General features: G+C 62.5%; 4 protein-coding genes across 5 annotated transcripts; 2 read left to right on the forward strand and 2 right to left on the reverse strand.

Moving 5' to 3' along the window:
* Positions 1-551: 551 nt before the first annotated feature.
* Positions 552-2,064, reverse strand: LOC101918194 (folate receptor alpha). Its single transcript, XM_005230447.3, has 4 exons — positions 1,848-2,064; positions 1,462-1,650; positions 1,236-1,371; positions 552-972 (listed from the first exon to the last, which is right to left on the reverse strand). Exons 1-4 carry the CDS (start codon positions 1,989-1,991, stop codon positions 695-697), a joined length of 747 nt encoding a protein of 248 aa, XP_005230504.3. The 5' UTR covers positions 1,992-2,064; the 3' UTR covers positions 552-694.
* ANAPC15 (anaphase promoting complex subunit 15) lies at positions 1,319-5,685 on the forward strand. 2 transcript variants are annotated; one of them, XM_027776840.2, is made up of 5 exons: positions 1,319-1,428; positions 2,490-2,602; positions 4,908-4,967; positions 5,090-5,227; positions 5,406-5,685. In XM_027776840.2, exons 1-5 carry the CDS (start codon positions 1,374-1,376, stop codon positions 5,451-5,453), a joined length of 414 nt encoding a protein of 137 aa, XP_027632641.1. In that variant the 5' UTR covers positions 1,319-1,373; the 3' UTR covers positions 5,454-5,685. The 2 variants fall into 2 exon arrangements, with proteins under 2 accessions (XP_027632641.1, XP_005230474.1); XM_005230417.4 differs by lacking the exons at positions 1,319-1,428; positions 2,490-2,602 and adding an exon at positions 3,440-3,728.
* Positions 5,686-6,038: 353 nt separating this feature from the next.
* Positions 6,039-8,108, reverse strand: TOMT (transmembrane O-methyltransferase). Its single transcript, NM_001282103.1, has 3 exons — positions 7,847-8,108; positions 6,632-6,828; positions 6,039-6,359 (listed from the first exon to the last, which is right to left on the reverse strand). Exons 1-3 carry the CDS (start codon positions 8,106-8,108, stop codon positions 6,039-6,041), a joined length of 780 nt encoding a protein of 259 aa, NP_001269032.1.
* Positions 8,109-12,453: 4,345 nt separating this feature from the next.
* LAMTOR1 (late endosomal/lysosomal adaptor, MAPK and MTOR activator 1) lies at positions 12,454-19,079 on the forward strand. The gene is made up of 5 exons (XM_055803262.1): positions 12,454-12,609; positions 14,848-14,993; positions 16,032-16,109; positions 16,673-16,799; positions 18,442-19,079. Exons 1-5 carry the CDS (start codon positions 12,568-12,570, stop codon positions 18,532-18,534), a joined length of 486 nt encoding a protein of 161 aa, XP_055659237.1. The 5' UTR covers positions 12,454-12,567; the 3' UTR covers positions 18,535-19,079.
* Positions 19,080-21,244: the final 2,165 nt, after the last annotated feature.

A 21,244-nucleotide genomic window follows, 5' to 3' on the forward strand; every position in this document is an offset into this window, starting at 1 on the left:
TTTGGCCCAGGAATGGCTGCCCCGGGGCTGGGGACACCCCCATGCTGCGGGGGCCGGGCAGGCTGTACCCCGCTTTGCCGGGAGGGGGGCACCCCACGGCCCCCAGTCCGTGGGGCGTAGAGCTGGAGCTGTGGGGGCCCCCCGAGGCAGGACACAGGCAGGGGGTGGGATGCGGCCCGGCAGGACCCCCACCACAGCAGTGTCCCCCAGCCTGGGGCTGGCAGAGCTGGCGCTGGGGGTCCCCAGGTGTTGTCCCCCCTTTTCCCCTATCAATTCCCCAGTCCCACCCTGCGCACCCCGGGGTGCCGGTGACCCCTGGGCCCCCAGCGTGGCAGTGGTATACCTTCAGGGGTCCTGTCGTATCGCCCCCATGTCCCAGTGGCAGGGAGACCCGTGCCCCCCGTTTTGCTGGGCACAGTGGTTCGGGGGGACAATGCGACACAGAGAAGTTGGGCTGAGGTCCCGCGTCACCTCCAAAGTGGGGCAGGACTGAGACCCCCCACCGTTCCCCTCTCCATCCCATCACCCCCAGCCCCATGGCACCCCAACGCTGAGCGGCGCAGGAGCATTTATTCCGCAGCTGCATGCGAGTTGGGGATGACAGCAGCACGCGGGTGTCCCCTGGGGGGGCACGGCACAGGCCGGACACCCCTGTGGCCACCCACTGCCTGCTCCTGCCTGCAGCTCCCCCTGCTCAGAGCAGGCACAGGAGGGTGGGCAGCAGCAGAAGCAGCAGCATTGGGAGTGGGGGCGTGGGGCAGGCAGCAGCGACATGGGCATAGTACTGCGCCACGGCCACGTTGGGGTTCCCCTGCACAGGGTCGAACCACATCTGGATGCAGCGGCCGCTGCCGCGGTGGTAGGAGCTGTAGTTGTAGGAATGGGACCAGATCTCCTCGCAGAGTGTGGCCGGCTTGGGGAAGACGTACTTGAACTTCTGGCACATGGTGCCCTGGGGACACTGGTTGGTGCCTGTGGGAAGGGGGTGTGAGGTGGGGGGGAGGGGGTGTCTTTGGGATGGGAGGTGCTGTTCCCCTGTGCATCGTGGAGGTGTCAGGATCCTGATGGGTCTCCCCGGTGGGTTTGACCCTGGGGTGGCATGGGGACACCCACCCCACTGCCAGCCTCCCTGCCATCACCTTCCACCCCAAACATGCTCAAAGCCATTGGGGTGGGGGGGATGCAGCCACCTTCCAGGTGGTGACTTGGGGGCGTCCCCATGCCCCTCCACTGACCTGTGGTCCAGTTCCAGCCCTTATGCCAGTTGACCTTGCAGGTGACGGCGTCCTGGCAGTCCTCCCACCACTGCTCGCAGTCCTCCCGACACAGTGGTACATACAGGATCCGCTCCTTCCGCCAGCTGATGTCCGTCTATGGGGGCACCCCAGTTCATCCCAGTTCACCCCAGGCATCTCGCCGTCCACCAGGGTGAGGCAGGGGGGAGGGGGGGTCTGCACCCACCTGGTCAATCCAGGGCCCCAGGTTGGGGGAGCACTCATAGAGACACATGTCCTGGATGAAGTGGCGCTTGCACTTCTCTGGCATGGCCCCACAGTGGTCCCAGTTGAAGCTGTACAGGTAGGACTGGTCCTGGTGAGCCTCCACACTGGTGTTGGCGGTGCAGCAGGCGTTGTCCTTCCACAGGGCGCACTGCACCAAGGCAGCCAGGGCTCAGCAGGGACTCACCAGCCCTTCCCGGCACATGGAAAGCACAGACACCCACGGGGGGGTGGCACCGGGTAATGGAGACCGCAGGTGGTCCCCCATGACACCGCTGGGGTCTGGCCCGGTGACCCCAGGGTGGGTGATGCCACGGGGTGCTGGGGGCGGTGGGTGAAGGACCCTACCTGCCCGTAGAGCTGCCCCTCGGGGCCGGGCTCCCTTTTGTGGTGCTTGGCATCCATGCAGACATTGAGCAGCAGATCCCGCGCGGCGGTGGTGATTGCAGCTGGCCAAGCCAGGAGTGCCAGCAGTAGCCACGCAGCTGCCATCGTCCTGCTGGCAGCGATGGCGGGGTCAGCATGGCAACACGGGGGGAGCACTGTCACTCATCCCCGCGGGGACACGGCACTGGCAGGGACAAAGTCCCCCGCGTCTGTGTCGTTCCCCCCCCCCCCCCAACCTCACTGTCACGGCCAACCCTCAGCCTGGGACCACCGGCGGGGGGGTTGGGCTGCTTACCTGGGGGGGGTACCGGGTGGCGGGTGCTGCGGGACGAGGGTGGTTCATCTCAAAGGTCACGGCGCAGCACAACCCTTGGCCACCAATCACGGCACGTCACCTGTCACCAGCGCGGGGGCATGGCAGGTCGGGCGGCACACGGAGGGGTCCGGACCGGAAGGGGCGCTGCGCCCTGCTGCCCCTGCTGTGTCCCAACCGACTGAGCCCAGCCGCTCCGGCTCTGCAGCAGCCAGGATCCGTCCTGCGGCGCCAGGCAGGGGCCGAGGCCAGCCAAAATCTATTCGTTGCTGTTTTTCCTTCGCTCGCAGCCAGCTGCGGCGGGGAGTTGGCCCTGTACCCCGACGCCAGCACCAGGGGCAGGCAGTGGCCCCCATGTGCCCCACAGGCCCCACGGATACACGGAGGGGACACGCGCCAGTGGGTAAGGAGTGTCCCCAGTGGGGTAGGTACCCCCGAGGGGGTCACAGATAGCCCCGGGGGGCTCGATACGGTATGTCACATGGGAGTGGCAGTTGCAACCCTGTTGGGGTCATAGATACCCCCGGGGGGGAGTCACAAATGCCCCGGGGGGGGGGGGGGGGGGCAGATGCCCCGGGGGGGTCACAGATACTCTGTGAAGGGGTCACAGATGCCCCACCAGGGGGTAGATGCTCCATGACTGTGACAGTTACCCCCCTATTGCGGTCATAGATACCCCTAGGGGGTGTCACAGCTGCCTCCAGGTGGGGGGGTCACAGACACCCCTGGGGGTGCAGGTACCCTGCCATTGGGGTCACAGATCTTCTCCGTGGGGAGAAGATACTCCTGGGGGAGCAGATACCCCATGGGGGTCACAGACACCCCTGGGGGGGCAGGTACCCCCCCAGTGTGGGTCACACATGCCCTGGGGGGGGGGGGAGGGCAGGTACCCTGCCATTGGGGTCACAGATCCCCCCCGGAGGTCACAGAAGATGCCCGGGAGAGGGCAGGTGCCCCCCAGTGGGGGTCACAGATACCCCGGGGGAGGCAGGTGCCCCCCCTGGAGCTCATAGGTGCTCCACAGGGAGGGACAGATAATGGGGGGGGGGGGGGGGGGGGGGGAGTGTGCCCCTCGGGGCGGGCAGAGATGCCCCTAAGGGGTCACAGACCCCCCCCAGGGGTCACATCTCCCCGCCGAGGCCGGTCCCCGGAGTCGGACGCCCGGGGGGGGTGGGCTGGGTGACGCACACAACCACCCCAGCTGTCAATCAGGCCTCGCCCCGAGGAGCTGGCCCCGCCCCTTGCAGGCGTGGCCCCGTTGACACGCTCTTCCCTGCTCCCATGTTCCGTGTGGGGCGGCGCTTCACGACTGCTTCCGGCAGGGCGAGGGCCGGGTTGTACTTCCGGGTCGGCAGCCGGTGGAGGCCCGGCCCGCTCCCGGTTTTTCACACGTACCCCTTCGCCGCGCCATGTCTACACTGTTCCCCTCTCTGCTGCCCCGCGTCACCGAGTCCCTGTGGTTCAACCTCGACCGGCCTTGCGTGGACGAGACGGAGCTGCAGCAGCAGGAGCAGCAGCACCAGGCCTGGGTGGGCCCCGGGCCGGCGGGTTAGGGGGCTGGGGGGGCTGGGCAGAGTACTGGCCCCGGGAGGGGCTGCGGGCCCGGGTGAGCAGTGGGCTCCTGGGGGTCCCCGCAACCCGGGCTGTGCCGAGGGATGTGGGGCCGCGCCTCAGCCCCCTACCCCGGTTGCACCAGGGGAGTCCCGGCCTCCCCGCGCGGTGACCTGCAGTGCTGGGGGCCTGCATGTGCGCTGCCGCCAGCCTGCTAACAGCGGCCGGGGTTCCCGGGGCGCTCCCCCAGCGATTTCGCTGTTTCTCCCTTTTATCTGAGGGTTTTGCAGGGTCCCGGAGCCAATGCTGCCGTCACAGGCACTGCTAGCTGGTGGGCTTGTCGCTGTGACCTGTCTGCTGCGCTGGCTCTGTGTAGGCTGGTCCCTTGTTGCCTGCAGCGGCCTGAAGCTCCCTGGTGTCTGTGGGGGTTGATTAAACAGCTGGTGCTGCCAGCAGACCCCAGTTAATTAATTAACCTCCTGAGGAAGGCAAGTGGCAATTTCTGATCCCAGTAACCCACAAGTGCCTTGTACTGTGAGTGCGGTTCAGTGCCACAGCCCTACAGCGGCCCCTGAGTATGGGGGGGAAAACCATCTACTTGATTAAAGCTTAAAAAAGAAACCTCGGTGATTAAATTGTTACAATTAAATAATTTCAATCAATAATTAAAACCTCATAGTCTGGGAGAAGGTTCAAGTCCCTTTGGGTGGGAGATGCTGAAGTGTTTTAATTGAGCTTTAATTATCTGTGTCTCTGGCTGAACAGACACCTTGGGTTTGGGTTCTTTTTTATAAAACAAAAAAGCTAAGAAAAATACGGTGTTCGAGCCCTGCCCACACTCCCCAGGCCATGCATGTGGACACCCTCTCCGTCCCAGGGTGGCTGCTGTGTTGTTGGGATCACTCTGCCTTGTGCCAAGGCATGCAGGCAGCTGCCTGCAGCTGCTCTCCCCTGCCTGCCCCTTGCCTGGAGATGCTGGGGGCAGTGGGACTCCTCCAGCAGCTGCCAGCCACTGTTAGGAAGGGGCCCAAGGGCTGGAGGGGACAGCAGCCAAGTGGGAAGGGCTGGTTTGCTGGTGGGGAGCTATGCTGGGCTGTTGTGGAGCTGTCAGGGTGCTGATGCACCTTCCCACACACACACACCTTTTCCCTTCCCAGCTCCAGAGCATAGCCGAGAAGGACAACAACCTGGTGCCCATTGGAAAGCCAGCATCTGAGGTGGGTGTGGTGCTGCCGGTGAGGCAGGGGCAAGCCGCGGGGTTCAGGCACAGGGGTGTTGAGTTGTTGGTGTGGCTCCAGGCCATGGCCTAAAGCCCTCAGTGGGGCTGGTGTGTCTGCAGCATTACGATGAGGAGGAAGAGGAGGACGACGAGGATGATGAAGACAGTGAGGAGGACTCGGAGGATGACGAGGATATGCAGGATATGGATGAGATGAATGATTATAATGAGTCTCCTGATGATGGGGAGATCAATGAGGTAAAGAGCAGGGCTGGGGGTGTGGGCTGGTGTCCCTGCCCTACCAAGACCCCAAAGTGTGGGGGGGTGCACGGTGCGCAGCACGTGGGAACCTGGGGGCCTTGTCTCCTCCACCCCCTCTGCTTGGTCCTGCTCTGGTCAGGGACTGGGGAGGGTCTCAAACTTTTCCCCTTCCCAGGTGGACATGGAGGGGGCAGAGCAGGATCAGGACCAGTGGATGATCTAATTCTGCTGTGGCCACACCAGACCAGAGGCTGGGGAAGAGCCCTCCACAGCTCTGGAGCCCTGGTGTGTGGTTTGGCGAAGCTCCCACCATGGCTGCTGCGAGGGCTGCGTGGGGCAGGGGGGCTCAGGGTGAGGCTGCCTGAGGGGCGCAGATTGGCACTGGAGTGGCGCTGGGGAGCGTGTGGCTCAGCCCGGCACAGCGTCTTTTCTAATAAACTCAGTTTTCAAGAAAACAGCCCTTGGATCTGGTGTCGGAGGCACACCGGGGTGGGTGCTGGGAGCTGCGGGGATGCCATGCGGTTGGGTGGGGGTCTGTGTCTCTGGGGAGCCGGGCTTTCCACTGCACTTCCCTGGGGTCTCACGCAGACGTTTCTCTGTGGCTGTAAGAGGGAAGAGGCTCAGGCAGGAGGTTGTACGGGAGGAGGTCCCCTCTTCCCACCTGCTGCACTGCCCCCACTGCCACACCCCCACCACAGACCACCGCAGCCACCACTTTCCTCCAGAGACTTTGTTTATAGCTGAGCGCGGTTAGTCGGGGACCCAGTGTTCCCCGTGGTCACCACAAGGCACGAGCTCGCTGCCTGGCTCAGCGGTTACCGGTATAGCAGAGCTCGGCGATGCCATCGGGGATGGCGTGGAAGTACTCCAGGCTGGCGCGGTGCACCTTGCAGCGGTATTTACCACAGGTTTTGGCGTACTGCAGGAAGTGGGGTGCACCGGGGAAGAGGACGTTGTCAGCCAGGATGGTGGCCCCCTCAGCCAGCAGCTGGTGGGTTTCCAGCAGCTGCAGGTCCCGCAGGTAGCAGCGCTTCCAGTGATCCATGAAGACGAAGTTGGCCTTCAGCAGGCCGTGCTTCTCCCTCAGCCGGGGGATCACCTCCTCCGATGGGCCCACGATTAGCTCCACCTGTGCCACAGCCCCTTCAGCCCCTGCCTTGTGGTACCGGGGTGCTGACCCACCACCTGCAGCCCTCCCCCCACCCTGCTGCGTGGGGTGTTGGGGAGTGAGCGGTGGCGAGAGCTCCGTGTGGGAGAGGATCTCGCCTTGCCGCTCCCCCCTGTCCCACCCAGCAGCAGCTGTGAGGTGGGACAGGGTGGCAGTGTCATCCCCCCACCCCTCTCCTCTCTGGCAGTGGTGGGAAGAGCCGTCCTTTCCCCATTCCCAGGTGGGGCGCTCACCGTCTGCTCGTCGAAGCCGGCCAGGCGGATGACCTTCTCGGCCACGGCAGCGTGGCGGGGGTCCAACTCCACGGTGTAGAGGCGGGCACCAGGAGGCAGCCCCTGCGCCAGCAGCACTGTGCCGTAGCCACAGTAGGTTCCCAGCTCCAGCACCCGCAGCGGCGCCCGCTCATAGAGCAGCCGCTCCACGATCCTCCCTGCCATGGCCCAGATGCCTCAGCACTGGGGGGCGGGGGCGGGGCAGGGTGCTGCACCCCCCAGACCCCCCTTCCCTGGGCAAGGGGACAGCGCTGAGAGGGGCAGCAGGTCTGGTGTAGTGTGGCAGGAAGGAGGTGAGCAGCTGTGCCACGTGCCCCGAGTCAGCCCTTCCCACAGCACCTGTCCCCTGTCCCCAGCCATGCTGGGGGGGCTGAGCACTGGCAGTGGTGCCATGACTGTGGTGGCAGTGTCACCACCATGCTAGCAGTGCTGTAGCTGTGCCATAAATGCCGTGGCCTATAACAGCAGTGCCACAGCTGTGCCAGCGATGTTGTGGCCATGGCCACCCCAACAGTGCTGTGACTGCACCAGTGGTGCCACAGCCATGCCAATGGTGCCATGGCCACACCGACAGTGTCACAGCCCCGTCAATGGTGCCGTGGCCACACCGACAGTGTCACAGCCATGCCAATGGTGCCGTGGCCACACCGACAGTGTCACAGCCATGCCAATGGTGCCGTGGCCACACCGACAGTGTCACAGCCATGCCAATGGTGCTGTGGCCACACCGACAGTGTCACAGCCATGTCAATGGTGCCGTGGCCACACCGACAGTGTCACAGCCCCGTCAATGGTGCCGTGGCCACACCGACAGTGTCACAGCCATGTCAATGGTGCCGTGGCCACACCATCAGTGTCACAGCCAAGTCAATGGTGCCGTGGCCAAACCAACAGTGCCATGGCTGTACCAGCAGTGCTGTGACCATGCCAACAATGCCATGGCTGTGATGATGGTCCCATGACTCTGCCGTTGGTGGTGTGGCTGTGCTAATGGTGCCATAACCATTCCAATGATACCCCATGCCTGTGTCAATGATGCTATGGCTGCCCCAGTGGTGCAGTGGCCCCATGCCATTGGTGGCATGGTAATATTGGTGCTGTGGCCATGCCATTGGTGCCACAGCCATGGCTGGTGCAGGGACCCCTGCAGCACATGCGGGTGAGGGTTGCACTCACCTTTGATGGGCCCTACGCTGCTGAGGTGCTCGCAGCAGTAGCACCACTGGTCGAAGGTCTGCAGGATGTGCCGGGGGTCCCCAGGGATGGCATGGGCCAGCAGGTACTGGAAGGCGCGCTGCTCCCGTGGGACGCCGGTGAGCCGGTCCCGCAGCCAGCCCACCAGCACTGCCCGGTACAGCAGCACCAGGTAGTGCCGGTAGCGGATCAGCAGGGTGACAAGGAAGGGGAGGAAGGCCAGGGCAATCGCCGGTGACACCATGGTGAAGGGGTGAGGCTGTGGAAAGGGCCCCCCACAGGGCATGCTGGGGTGGGGGGGTCCTCCCAGGGTGCTAGCCCTGCAGCTCTCACTCATGCCATGAGCTGACAGTGCTCTGCACCTTCTGGGAGTGCCTCTCCCTGGGCTCTGGCGCTGCTGGGGCAATTTGCTGGCCCCCAGGGCTGCAGGGCTGTGGTCAGAGCTGGGCCAGGGCACCCTGGGGTGCTCTGGGGGCAGTGGGGGCACCGGGAGCCCCCTGTGCTGGGGCTGAGTGGTCCTGGGGGGTTGGGCTGTGGGGCTGCTCGGGGGGGGCAATGCCTGGCACAGCCCCTCACACTCACCTTGGCCCAGCTTTGCTGCCCCTGTGCCCCACATCCTGCACCCCATATCCTGCATCCCGCACCCCACATCTTGTGCCCCACACCCTGCACCCTGAGCTGTTGGGGGTCCCCAGCTGCAGCAAGGGGACAGGGTGGGGGGGGGTGGCACCTACCTGTCCCCACTCTTCAGGCAGCAGACAGGCAGCAGGCAGCGAGCAGTGCCAAGCCCTGCTGCACACTTAATTATTGATGGTGTCACCTTAGTCACAGCCAGCACTGGCTCCGGTTACCCGGCTGAGGGGCTGGGGACATGGGGACAGGGCCAGGCTGGTGCTTGCGGGTGGCTCTTGAGCTGTGGGAGTGGTCCTGGAGCTGGGATCCCTTCTCTAGGGTTGGGGTCCTGTCACTGGGATTGGGGTCCCGGGACTGAGGTTGGGGTCCTGTCACTGGGATTGGGGTCCCAGGACTGGGGTTCACTGGGATTGGGGTCCTGGGACTGGGGTTGGGGTCTTCTTACTAGGGCTGGGGTCTTGATACTGGATCCTGATGCTGGGACTGGGGGACTGGGGCTGGGGTCTTGTCACTGGTGTTGGGGTCCTGATACTGGGACTGGGTCCTGATGCTGGGGCTGGGATCCTGAAACTGGGGCTGGGGCCTGATACTGGGGCTCGAGCCCCAGTACTGGGGCTGGGGTCCTGATACTGGGGCTGGGGGAGTACACACCGGAGCCAGGGGGTGGGTGCTGGGTTTGGGGGGTGGGTGCTGGACCAGGGCAGGGGATGCCGGGCTTGGGGCAGGGCTGTGGTGGGGGTGGCTGCAGGCAGTGCCCCTTGGGGACCCCTGACCGCCCAGCCCTGCTCCAAGCCCGGGGGCTCATCCCCAGCCTCTCACTGCATGCGGGGGTCGGAGGTACCTGAAGACCTCCCCCAGCATGTCCCCCCAGCCCCACTGGAGCTGCCTCCCACACAGCTGGGGCGAGGGAGATACCCTGCTGGGCTGAGCACTGAGGCACTCGCTGCAGCGATGGGCCCAGGGGGAGCCGGCAGCCCCCAGAAAGCTGCACAGGGCTGCCAGGGGTCCCCGTGGCGGGGGTGGGCACGGGGCAAGGGGTGAGGGGGTGCAGGCAAGTGGGGTCCCCATGGGCCTGGCAATGCTGCCAGCACCAGCAGCAGGGAACTGCAGGCAGGGTTGGGGCTGGAGGAGGGGGGAAGCTCAGCTTAGCCCCCCCAGCACGGGGATGTCCAAACCTGCAGGGGGGCTGCAGAGGGCAAAGGGACATCCTCAGGCTTGGGGGGCTCACGGGTTCAGGGGATTCAGGTCTTGGGGGGCTCAGAGGGTTCAGGGGGGCTTGGGAGACTCAGGGGCTCAGGTACTTGAGGGGCTCAGGTGTTTTAGGGGGTTCAGGGGACTCAGGGCTTGGGGGGCTTAGGGCTTGGAAGGCTTAGAGATTGGGGGGCTCAGGCAGCTTGAGGGGCTCAGAGGAGCTCGGCTTGACGTGCAGAGTTAAACTCCATAACTCGGGGTAAGTTATAAAGCGGGTGTGTTTATTGCAGCGCCAGGTGCAAGGGGGATCGCTCCTCCTGACTTGCACACCTAGTTGTACTCACTGTAATAAGTAACTAAGGGTAATTTGCTGATCAAAGGGGTTTTTAACAAAAGGAATGATCTTGCTGCAACAGATTTGAGAATGTTTTGTCTGGTGAGAAGAGAGTTAACTGTTAACCATGAGGTGGAGATGTACCTTCTCAAGGCCAATGTTAAACCATAATCTCATGTTACTATGACAACTTTGTCTTCGTCTAGACTTTAGTGTAAAAATAGTTTAGTTTTGTAATATACAGCTTCTTGCTACGGGACTGAGAGCATAACTGTTTGCTTAAACCGGTCTTGAAGCTGAGGATAAAAGGGCTGTGTTACTTGTCGGAATTTGCGAGCCTGGATGGAGCTGTGACTCCTCGGCGGCCCAGCGCTGTGCACTGTTTGGGGTTTTTTTTTGGGTTTTTTTTTTTTTTTTTGCTTTCCTACCTTAATAAATACTTAGTGAATTTATTTTGAACTCTAGTTATTTCAAATTCAACTGTAACACTCACAATGCATATTTATACATATGTTGGTTAGTTCTGCCCAAAGTCTACAGCTACTAACTAACTACTAACTAATTATTGGTTAGTTGCTTCCTCGCTTCAATTTGAAGGTACAGTTCATTTTAACTTTACTGGGCATGCTCCCCGAGCAGGGGTTCACTCTCTTTGGGGGGCCACTTGAGTAGGAGGTCGGGATCTCCCCCTACCACAACTATTTTAACCTCGTGTCCTCGAGTCTTACAACTTCAGCAGTTTTTCTTTTAGCACTTAGCAAGTCCTTGTCAGAAGGCTACTGATGGACATGCTTGTGGAGCTCCTCTGCGCCTGTACTGACCGTCCCTTCTGAAGCGCTGCACAGGCCGAGCTCCAGACCTTCTCGCAGCTAATGAGGCTCCTGCCTGACTGTTGATAGTTCCTGTCATCTGTGCAACTCCTGTCTGCAGAGTTTTAGGGTTTTCACTCTATTTTCTCGCATCAGGCTCAGGGTCTAGGCCTTGGGGCAGCTTAGGGTTTGGGGGACTCAGGGAGGCTCAGGGTTCACAGCCCTCAGAAATCTGGGGAGCTCAGGTGGTTTGGGAGGCTCAGCGGACTCAGGGCTCATGGCTTTGGGGGGCTTTTGGGGGGCTCAGGACACCCACTGAGATCCTGGCTGCAGACGCTCTCCAGAGCCCCCTGCCCAGCTGTCCCAGGCAGCTGCAGGCAGCAGGGCCTGGCAGGCAGAGCACAGTGCTGAGGCTCCTGGGCTCAGCCCGGGGTGCTGCCTGCGCCAGGGGTGTGGGCAGGGGGCTGCCAAGTGGGAGGAGTGGGCCGAGCCCCTGGGCACCAGCCATGACTCGAAGGGCCTTAATGAGTGGGCAGGGCAGGCAGGCATGCACGCAGGGCACGCGGGGCATAGCAGGCAGGGCGTGCAGGGCAGGCCTGGCACACAGGCAGGCAGGGCACGCAGGACTCCCAGCCCAGCCCTGGCCGTGCCTCAGTTTCCCCACCCTGCTGAGCTGCCAGCTCCTCTCACCCCTGGGCCCCCCCATGGGGCCGGTGGCCCCATTCCCACCCCAGCAGCCACCCCAGCCATTTCCTGGTCCAGCTGGAGCAAAGTGGGAAGGGGAAGGCCCAGTCTTGGCATGCCATGGCCACAGCCCCACGTGGGGGCATGGGGCAACCTGGGGACACTGTGGGCATGGGGAGCACTGGGAGCACCAGGGACATTGGAGTCATTGGGAGCACTGGGGATAGAGGGGGAAACGGTACACTGTGGGCACCAGGGGCACAAGCGGAAACTAGGGACACTGGGGGCATTGGGAGCACTGGGGGCATAAGGGGAAACTGGGGACACGGGGCATTGGGAGCACTGGGGGCACAGCAGGGAACTGGGGACCTTGGGAGCACTGGGGAAAACTGGCGACATTGGGAATACTGGGGGCACTGGGAGCACTGGGGGGAACTGGGGATACAAGGTCACCGGGAGCACTGGGAGCACAGGGGGAAACTGAGGACACTGGGAGCACTGGGGGCACGGGGGAAAACTGGGGGCATTGGGAGCACTGGGGGCACAGCATGGAACTGGGGACATTGGGAATACTAGGGGCACTGGGAGCACTGGGGGTACTAGGAGCCCCGCCGCCCTGCGCGCCCCCCACGCTCCCGGCACGCTCCCTCCCGGGGCGCGCGCCCCCGCCCCCGTGCCCGCGGTTGGCACCGCCCCCGCCCGCGTGACGCCGCGACGTGACACCGCCCAGCGCGCGCTCCCGGCGGAGGGCGCGGCGCGGAGGGGGAGGGCGGGACCTGCGCGCCTGCGCACTCCTCCGTCCCCGACCCCGCCTCCCGACCCCGCGCGCTGATTGGTTGCCCTTCACGTGACGGCGGCGCCTTTAAGGCGGGGCGGGCCAGTCCTCGGCCCTTCTTTTTCCATTGGCCGCCCTCCTGCCACGTGACGGGATGTCGGGTCACGGGATTGGCCGGGGGAGCGCCGCGGCTCCGCCCGCCGCGCGCTCACGTGATCGGTGCGGCGCGGGCCCGTGCGGGTGGGGTGCGGGCGCGGCGGCCCTGCTGCGCCTCGGCATGGGCTGCTGCTACAGCAGCGAGGCCTCGGCCTCCGACCAGGTGGGCCCCGCGCCGGGGGGGGAGGGCGGGGGGTCTGCGGGCCGGCGGGGGCCGAGACGAGTATTGCTGGGCGGGGCGGGGGGAAGCGGCGCTACCGGCCCTGCTTCCGGAGCGGAGGGTTCCCCTTGGCCGGGGCGGGGCGAGCCGGACCGAACGGCGGGTCTCCGTCCCGAGGGGGGCGGGCCTGGGGGTGTCCGCCTGCCTCCGCCGGGGTGGGCTGCGGGCAGCGCCTGCTCCCCCCCCACCCCGCGGGGACGGGCCTCAGGAGTCCGTGACAGCCGTGGGGCCTGCATCCGCGGCCCGCTGCCGGCGCCTGACAGCCTTCCTCGCTCCTTCCGGCCCCGCTGCGGGGTGTGTGGGGTCTGACCCCACCGCCGCCTGGGTCCCGCTGCGGTGCTGCCCGGCCCGCAGGCCCTGGGCAGGCTGCCGGCGTGGTGCCTGGTGATGTCGCCGGCGTGACAGCGGCAGGAGAAGGGGAGGCCGGTGACCCTGGCCTGGCTTCACCCCGCCCCCGGTGCGGGGCAGGCCTGAGCCGTTGCTCGTGGCTCCTCGGTGCTGCATCTGCTGGTTCCACAGCCACGGGTGACAGTCCCTAAAGAAACCTGCGGGGTGCTGGGGCCGTGCCCCTTGCCGCCCAGCCCCTTTCCCTGGCGCTGCCCTCCTGCCGTTATTTCTGCTTTGCAGAGGCCCTTTGGAAGCAGCCCCGGTGCTTGCCCTCCACCCTGGTAAATTTGTGGTGGCCGGTTTCCCCCTGTGCCTGCGACCATCTGTCCCTGTGGGTGCTACCTCCCTGCTGGTGTCCCATTGTGGGGTATGGCCCTTCCCTGGCCCCACAGAGCCAGGGCTGGCCTCTCTCCTAGAACAGTCTACAGGAGCTTCTCCTGCCCACAGTCATCTTTGTGTCTCCCGTTCCTTGAGTTTCTCTTGCTGTTCTAGTGCACACAGCCAGATGCAGTGTCCCTGGGGCTGCGTGGGAGGAGTAGGGGGCTTGATGGATGGGGCAAGAGGAGCCCCCCACCCCTGGCCCTGCATGCCCTGTACCGATGCAGGTTTAAGCCCAGGGTCCCAAACAGTCACAGTGCTGGTGGGAGCGGTGCCAGGTTTTCCTTCCTGGGACAGTGTGACTGTCCCCACTGGTGCCTCTTGCTGAGGAGCTGCTGCAAAATTGGGGCTGTCACCTGTCCCGCAGAAACTTAATCCGCAGCTGCAGTGTGGGCAGCCCCTGCCTGTGCCCTGCCAGGGAGCTCGTCTGTGACAGCTTGTCCCTGGGGGAGCCTAGCCTGCGACCAAGCCGTGGTGCTCTCTGGCATGGGCTGTGGGGAAGGGGAGAGGCCTGGCTGGAGGAGTGCAGCAGCGTTTCCCAGCAGGAGGAAGGGGAGAGAGAGCTGCTGGTCAGGGAGGAGCTGAAGATGCCACTGACAGGGCATGCAGAGGAGTGACTGCACTCCTCACTCACCCTGGGATGCTGCATATCCTGCTCTCCTGGTTACTTACGCCTATCAGTGCCCTGCCAGGCTCTTCTAGTTCCTGCCTTGCTGCTTGGCCAAGCCAGAGGATTAAGGCCTGAGCTACCACTCTGCACTCCCTGGGCTGAAGCTGGGGAGGGATGTGCCCTGCGGCTCTGCTCTGTTGAGAGCCCCTTCTGGGCACCCCCAGCCCCACAGTGCCCCTGGGCTGCAGCTGGTGGGGTTCACATGGCCCAGATAAGCACCGGCAGACACAAAAGTCTGGCAGGGATCTTTCTGGCCCTCAGCTGGGCAATGAGACTGTGGTAGGTTCTGTGTAGGCCAGTTGAGCATGCGCTGGGCATGTCCTAATTAGCCACCAGGTTTTGGGCAGGTCAGCGCTGGTGCATTGAGCAGGCAGTTGGGATCCTTTGAGGGGACGCATGCTGCCTGGCCATGGGGTGCTAGGTGTGTTGGCTTGCCCGAGGGGGCAGGCAGGGCTGTAGGCTCCTGTCTAGGATTAGCTACTCTAAATGTGCTGCCACCACACTACCTGATTTCAGCTGTGCTTCCTCCCTTTGTGGCACAGGAGGCTTTGGCTGGGAAAAAGCAAAGGGATCTGGAAAGAGGAGCCTGGATGTCACCTTAGCAGAGCCAGGGCTGTGCTGGGGTTATGCTGGGATGTGCAGGGAGTCCTCCCGGCAGGCTGATGGCAAGACTTGCATTGTCCTATGAGGTGAAAGCTGCTGGCACAAAGGAGCTGGGGCTGATTCTCCTCTTGCCTTTTCCCCAGGAAGAAGAGACGAAGCGGCTGCTGGAACCGGCGTCCAGCCCTCCCAACAAGGTGCTGAATGGAGCAGAGCAGAGCTACCACAACCTCCCATCAGCGCGCACAGATGAGCAGGCCATGCTGTCCTCCATCCTCGCCAAAACGGCCATGTAAGCCTTGTGCCGTAACCACCTCAGTGCTGCAGCATGATGGGGTGGGCAGGTGCCGTGGCCAGGCAGGCAGGATGTCTTGGGAACTAGCGATGACTGTGGGACATGGCAGCTTTGTCGGGGGTCTGCCTGCAACTGGCTGTAGGTGCTGAGAGAAAGGGGGGAGCTCTGGCAGTGGCTGCCTGTGGACAACCTCCTACCTCTGATTTGAGCCCCATGGGGGTGCAGAAATGAGACCTCGGGTGTGAGGTGACCCCTCGGCTGCTCAGCTGGGAAAGCGAGTCCTTGGGTATGCAGAGAGGGGGACTGGGTGGCACCAGCACTGGGGATGGGGTGTTCTGTCCTCTCCAGGGAGGTTGCCCCTGAACATGGTGGGGGAAATGTGGGGTGGGGGCTGTGCCCTGCCTGTCTGAGGGCGGGGCTTTGGGTTGCGTATGGGCCCTGCCTGGCACAGAGGGGCCAGTGGCAACTGGTATGTGTGTGACACGTGGTGTCACAGCAGCCCTGAGTGCTACTCTGCTTGTGGGTGGGGGGGGAAGGTGTGGGGCATGCGGCCAGGCTGTGGCATGGACCTGGGTGAGTGTCCAGCTCCTCTCTGAGCCCGGGGCCTGGTACCAGGGCTCTCAGGATGGCTGCCAAACGCTTAATCCTCATAGCCCTTATGGCATGGTGAAGCCTCCTTCCCCATGTGGCTGTGTGCCGAGGTCCCCAGGGTACAGGCCAGCCCACACCGCAGGAGGCTGTGGACCAAAGCCCCCAGCACTCTGTGCCTTTGGCTGCATCGGCCTCGGGGCAGTTGCAGGCAAATAGTCTTGGTGTTTCCTTCCCAGCAAGAAGCTGCTCCAGCCTGGCACACTGGTGTCCAGCTGGCTGCATCCATGCTGTGAGTCTGGCCTCCTAACAGTCCCAGGCTGTTCATCTTAGGGAGCTGAAGTCCTGGCACCTTCACTGGAGGGTGCTTAGTTTGCCTGAGATGCGGAGGGGGCTCGGGGGGAGTGACAAGCCTGCAGTGGGACCTGCTGTCTTGTGTCTCCACAGCAACATCATCGACGTGTCAGCAGCTGATTCCCAGGGCATGGAGCAGCACGAGTACATGGACAGAGCCAGGCAGTACAGGTGGGACCTGCCCTGCTCCCTTGGGATGCTTGCAGCCCCTCAAAGCTGTGTCCCCAGGCCAGGCCTTGGGGGTTTGGCTTTGGGAGAGTAAACTCAGTGTGTCACAGGGCTCCCTGCATCCAGGGAGGTGGTGCTTGGCCTCGCTCCTCTTCTCCACCCCTTGGCACTGCTGGGTGAGGCCCGTGGCGGTGTCAGTGGGCAGAGGCCTCGTCCCGGCTACGGGCTTGGCAAGGGCAGCCACGCACAAAGGGCTCCTGTGTTTCCTCCTGGCACTCAGAGCAGATGGCGTGTAGCTGGATGTGATTGCTCCCGCTTGAAAGGTGCCTGTGTTGGAGAGCTGGAAGCTCCCTTATCCTCCTACATCGGGGGTTGGAGAGGGGATGGATGCTGGGAGTGATGCAGCACGGCTCTCCCTGGTTCCCTCTTGGTGGTGCTTGTGCCTGGAAATGCAGCACGCATCTTCTGCTGAACCTGGGTCTCCCAGTGTCCCGTTGCTCCCTGCGGCAGGCTGGCGTGCTCCTTGCCGGTGCCAGTGCTGACCCTAGCTGCTCTCCCTACCGCAGCACGCGCCTGGCCATGCTGAGCAACAACCTGACGCACTGGAAGAAGCTCCCGCTGCTGCCGTCTCTGACCAACCAACCGCACCAAGTACTCGCCAGTGACCCCGTCCCCTTTGCAGACCTGCAGCAGGTGAGAGGGGCTGGGGGGAGCTCTGCCCTACAGCTGCTTCCTGGCCCCACCTTGATGTTCCATGAAGATGTGGGAGCTGAAGTGTCCTGGTCCTGTAGAAGCAGCGCTGTCTCCACTCGCTGGGAGCCCTGGCAATTGTGGCAGCGACTGTTTCAGTTCGTCTGCGGCCGCCTGGCTGTGCTGGAGATCCCAGGCAGGTCCTGGTGGCCCCGTCTGTCTTTAGCTTGGTGCATCTTCACCAGAGGAGCACAGGCACCGTGGGCTTGAGCATGGGCTGTGCCAGGGCTCCGGTGAGTGTGGTGCTGGGAGTCACAGTGCTGGTGGGCAATGCAGAAACATCCCAAGTTTCAGGCAGCCCTGTAAGGGCTTGTTAGTGCTGAAGGCAAAGCCCAGTCACACATCTCTAGAGCAGTAACTGCATGCAGGTTGCGGCTCTGTACTCCTTCCAGTCCCTTCAGAACATCATTTACAGCAGGAGGGTGTTTTGCAGCACAGACAGCTTTGCTCCCAGGGAGACCTCCTGCTGCTTTAAGGAAGGGGCTGCTGGGGAAACACTCTTTCCTCAGAGGCAGGAGCTGCCACTTTAGCACTGGCGAGGCCCAGGTTTGTTGGCAGGCTGGCTGTCCCTGTTCCCTGCTGGCAAGGGCTGGTTCTTAAACCATATGCCAGTTCTCAGAGTGACGGGACTTGAAAGCTGCGGCTTTCCTGCTGGCTGTGGGGCTGGCTGAGGTGTTGTGGCTTCTGCCAGCACCTGGGAGCAGCCCAGTACAAAAACCTCGCTGCAGCTTGTTCTGCTCATCGAGCTTCCTCCTTACCCGGGGCATTTGAGTATTGAAGGATGCAGGGAGAGGAGACTGTCCCTGTGCTGCCAAAAACCCCTTCCCAAAGGCAGACAGGCTGGTATCCAGGCATGTCCCAGCAAGCAGAGCAGCCCTGCCAAGGGACCTCCCAGGGTGGGACATAGCCAGGCCTGAGCTTGTGCAGGCAGGCAGGAGCTGCCGGCAGGCAGGATTCTGCCAGTCGGCCTCTGTCTTGCTCTTTCTGCCAGGCTGGATCTTGGGAACAGCTGTGGGTCCTGCTCAGAGGGCACGTTCTCCCACTGTGGCAAGCTCACCTGCCTGTACTTACCTGCAGCGAGCCGCTGTGCCAGGAGCTGCCCAGGCAGCCCAGCTTTCCCGTTGACTGTGGGGTGGACTGAGATGTCATGGCTTCTCCCAGGGACAGGGCTGACTTAGGGACAGGTCTGGCCCTGCTGGCACAGCCTCCACTCTGAGAACAAAAGCCTGGTTTTAGGGTTTTGAAAGCATTTTGACCCGGAGCCCTGCGTCGGGGAGGGGGCTGCTGCTGCAGTGTCTCCCTGGGGCACAGCCCTGCCCCAGTGCAGCCCTGGCAACAGGGACCTTTGGGGAGCGCAAATGTTCCCTGTCCTGCGGGTGGGCTGGCACCGCCAGGGGTGGGAGGGCTGCAGGGTGGGGGGTGCTTCCCCCTCCTGTCCCGCTTCTGAGCAATGTTAAACACCTGGGGCTGGTGCCCCGCTGCTGTGGCATGTGCTGGGGCCTCCAGGCCTGCTGCTCTGTGGGCTTTTCTTTGGGATAACCATGCTCGCCAGAGCTGACGCTGGCTGCTACGCTTGCACCCACAGGTGTCCCGGATAGCTGCCTACGCCTTCAGCGCACTCTCACAGATCCGCGTTGACGCCAAAGAAGAACTGGTTGTACAGTTTGGCATCCCCTGAGCCCACCCCACAGCACCACAGCTTCACCGATTTTTGGGTTGCTTTTTGTTTTTTCCCCTTCCTTGTCTTTTTTGTTTGTTTCTTTTCCTTTCTCCTCTCCTTCCCTCCCTCCCCATGGCACCACAACAGAACTTGTACAGACACCCGATTTCCTACTATTCACCAAGATGCCCATTGCCGGCATGTCAGCCCTGCAGCGGTACCTGCTGGTGCTGCTCAGAGGCTTTCTCCTCCTCTTCCTCATGGGTGGGTGTGTGTGGGGAGGGGGCTGCATTTTGCCAGACGCCACATTGCACAGGGATGACCACAAAGGGAATGCCAACGCGGGGGCACCCCGGCACGGGTCAGCACCATGTGCCGCATCGCTGAGAAGGGTGGGCAGGAACCAAGGGGTGCCAGAGTCAGGCTGCTGCAGATATGACTCTCTGCGTGGGACTTAGTGGTGTCTGACACCCTTTCTACTCATTTTTACATGTTTGGACCTTTATTTTGGTTTTTTTTAATTATTATTTTTGGCCACAGTAGATAAAATCATGTTTATCCAGCACCTGTCTCCGTTGTTCTGCACCAACTGCAGCGTGGATGCAGTGGGAGAGCCCTGGGGGAGCTGTGCTGACACCCATGTCCCCCTGCCCTTCCTGGGAGCAGGTACAGGGGGTTTGGGGAAGGATGTGCCCCTGTTAAGGGACAGGACTTGCTTTTCTGTGTTCTGGTTATGGAGTTTGCTCTGTGCTCTGGATAAAGTCCCTGGAGCCTTCCTCTAATCTCCCAGCTGGTTACTGGGACCCACTGGACCAGCTTCTGGCAAATGCTCTGGGGGCTGGGCAGGGTGTGCTGATGCCCCCAGCCCCATACAGCAAGACAGGGTGAGCTGGGGCTGGAGGCAGCTCTGGACAGCTGCTGGTGGTACAGGGAGGCTGGGGGGGCTTTCTGGTGTCTCCTCCATCCCAGCGTGTGGGATCAGATGTGGCCCCATGGCTTCTCCCCACTCTTGGGGCTGAGCAGAGCGGCATGTGGGAGCTGCAAGGTCCGGTTGTGCCACCCAGGTATGCCATAGGGTAGGGGGCTGAGCGTGGCTGCACCGCTGCCAGTGCATCCCCATACCTCTGGGCAGTCCTGTGCCACCGCTAGCCCTTGTGTTGCTGTCTGGGTCTGATCTGTGGGGTGGGGTCCACCTCCATGGCTACCCCAGGGTCCTATTTTGTAGAAAACAACTGCATGAGCCGCTGTCTGCCTCTGTCAGCAGCTCGGGGGAGAGGGTCCTCCAGTACAGAAGGGGTTTGGAGGCTCCTGTGGGGGGAGTGGGGACCTTGCTGGACCCACCCTGGATGGAGCTGATGCGGCTGAAGTTGGGGAGGGGTGAGCTAGGGGGTCCGCCTGGGCTGGCATCGCCCACTGTGGGGCAGGGCCCTTCCTGTGTGGTGCTATGGGGCAGAGTGGGCCTGCACCAACCCTGGGGTTCCTGCAGGTAACCCCCACGCACATCCACACATGTCCCTACCCTGCCCTGGGCCTCTGTGTGTTACCAAAAATTGCAACCAAGAAAATTCTCCAAATCAAACGATAGTTTAGAAAGCTGATGGCAGTTTATTGCACTGCTGGATGCACAGGGGAGATTTCCTCCTAGCGTGCACACCGAGCTGCTTGAGGACACGTTATATACAGCAGAGCCCTTGCACATCCAGCATGCATGATACATTCATTTTCATTCACGCACAGGGCTGGTTACAAGTGTCTCACTTCTCGTGCAAACTAGTGCGCACCCTCAGGCAGTGCTGCTGAAGGTGTTTATTGAGGGCGCATCTCCCCAAGCGGGGGCTGCCCTCTCTCAGGGGCCATGTGAGTCCGAGGTCGCGATCTCCCACTGCCACAGTCACCTTCGCCCTACTTTCGACCAACTTTCTGGGGGTTGCAAGGCCTTATCGGCTGCTCTCCCCTCGGGGCCAGAACTTCCTCACTCAGAGGCTTCTTCCTGCATAACTTCTGTGGCATACGAGGCACGGACCTTGCAAGGGTTGTGAGGCAAAGACATTTATTGTTACTTAGTTACAGCTTTTATAATTTATACTCTGTACGTGTGCTGCTAAAAGCTTTATTATTTCTGAAGCTCTACTGTCCATGCACCCAGCCCCTGCTCACTACAGGCGACTCTGCTGTTCCCTTATCCTCTAGAGGTGAGATCACGTTCCCCCTTGTTTCTGTCTCATCCAGGTTTATTCTCATACTCCCTCAAAGTTATTTACATCTTTGCTGCAGGATCAGAGCTGCACATCGTCAAAGCAAGGCCACAGCTGCACATTATCACTGTCAAACACCACACTGTTTTCGTTCCCTACAAAACTGGACAACCGAGATCTTTTCCCCGTCCGTTCCTTCCCCCCCCCCGCCCTGCTTCCCAAGGCTGCCCCCCTCGATTAGAAGCCCCTTCGTTTGTCGCTTCCAACAGCTTTAGAGAGTCAGCTCGGCCTCAGCATTGTGCCCCGGTCTCTGTAACGCACAGCTACACACTGCAGCAGAGCGTGGTCATCTGGAGTTCAGAGCAGGCGTGTGCCCTGCCCCGGTCCCTTGTGCGTCCCAGCCCCCTGAGCGTGGGTCCCAGGCCAGAGATCCCCTGGGTCCCATCCGCGTTGGGAGCTGACGGCCCCCCAGGACCCCCTGCCCCCAAGAAACCCCCTCCTGGTGGCCTGCCAGCCCTGGGCCCCCTCCAGGC

This window comes from Falco peregrinus, chromosome 4 (genome assembly GCF_023634155.1).
Source record: "Falco peregrinus isolate bFalPer1 chromosome 4, bFalPer1.pri, whole genome shotgun sequence".
NCBI lineage: Eukaryota > Metazoa > Chordata > Aves > Falconiformes > Falconidae > Falco > Falco peregrinus.

Excerpts from the sequence above, each read along its gene's own strand:
- ANAPC15 (XM_027776840.2), top strand. The coding sequence starts at position 1,374 with ATGGGGGCACCCCAGTTCATCCCAGTTCACCCCAGGCATCTCGCCGTC. Across the intron at positions 2,603-4,907 it reads GAGGGGACACGCGCCAGTGG|CTCCAGAGCATAGCCGAGAA; the intron begins GTAAGGAGTGTC and ends TTCCCTTCCCAG. Across the intron at positions 4,968-5,089 it reads TTGGAAAGCCAGCATCTGAG|CATTACGATGAGGAGGAAGA; the intron begins GTGGGTGTGGTG and ends GTGTGTCTGCAG.
- LOC101918194 (XM_005230447.3), bottom strand. The coding sequence starts at position 1,991 with ATGGCAGCTGCGTGGCTACTGCTGGCACTCCTGGCTTGGCCAGCTGCA. Across the intron at positions 1,651-1,847 it reads AGGGGCAGCTCTACGGGCAG|TGCGCCCTGTGGAAGGACAA; the intron begins GTAGGGTCCTTC and ends GCCTTGGTGCAG. Across the intron at positions 1,372-1,461 it reads TGGGGCCCTGGATTGACCAG|ACGGACATCAGCTGGCGGAA; the intron begins GTGGGTGCAGAC and ends GTGCCCCCATAG.
- TOMT (NM_001282103.1), bottom strand. The coding sequence starts at position 8,108 with ATGGTGTCACCGGCGATTGCCCTGGCCTTCCTCCCCTTCCTTGTCACC. Across the intron at positions 6,829-7,846 it reads CAGCGTAGGGCCCATCAAAG|GGAGGATCGTGGAGCGGCTG; the intron begins GTGAGTGCAACC and ends GGGCCATGGCAG. Across the intron at positions 6,360-6,631 it reads CCGGCTTCGACGAGCAGACG|GTGGAGCTAATCGTGGGCCC; the intron begins GTGAGCGCCCCA and ends GCTGTGGCACAG.
- LAMTOR1 (XM_055803262.1), top strand. The coding sequence starts at position 12,568 with ATGGGCTGCTGCTACAGCAGCGAGGCCTCGGCCTCCGACCAG. Across the intron at positions 16,110-16,672 it reads GACAGAGCCAGGCAGTACAG|CACGCGCCTGGCCATGCTGA; the intron begins GTGGGACCTGCC and ends TCCCTACCGCAG. Across the intron at positions 16,800-18,441 it reads CCTTTGCAGACCTGCAGCAG|GTGTCCCGGATAGCTGCCTA; the intron begins GTGAGAGGGGCT and ends TTGCACCCACAG.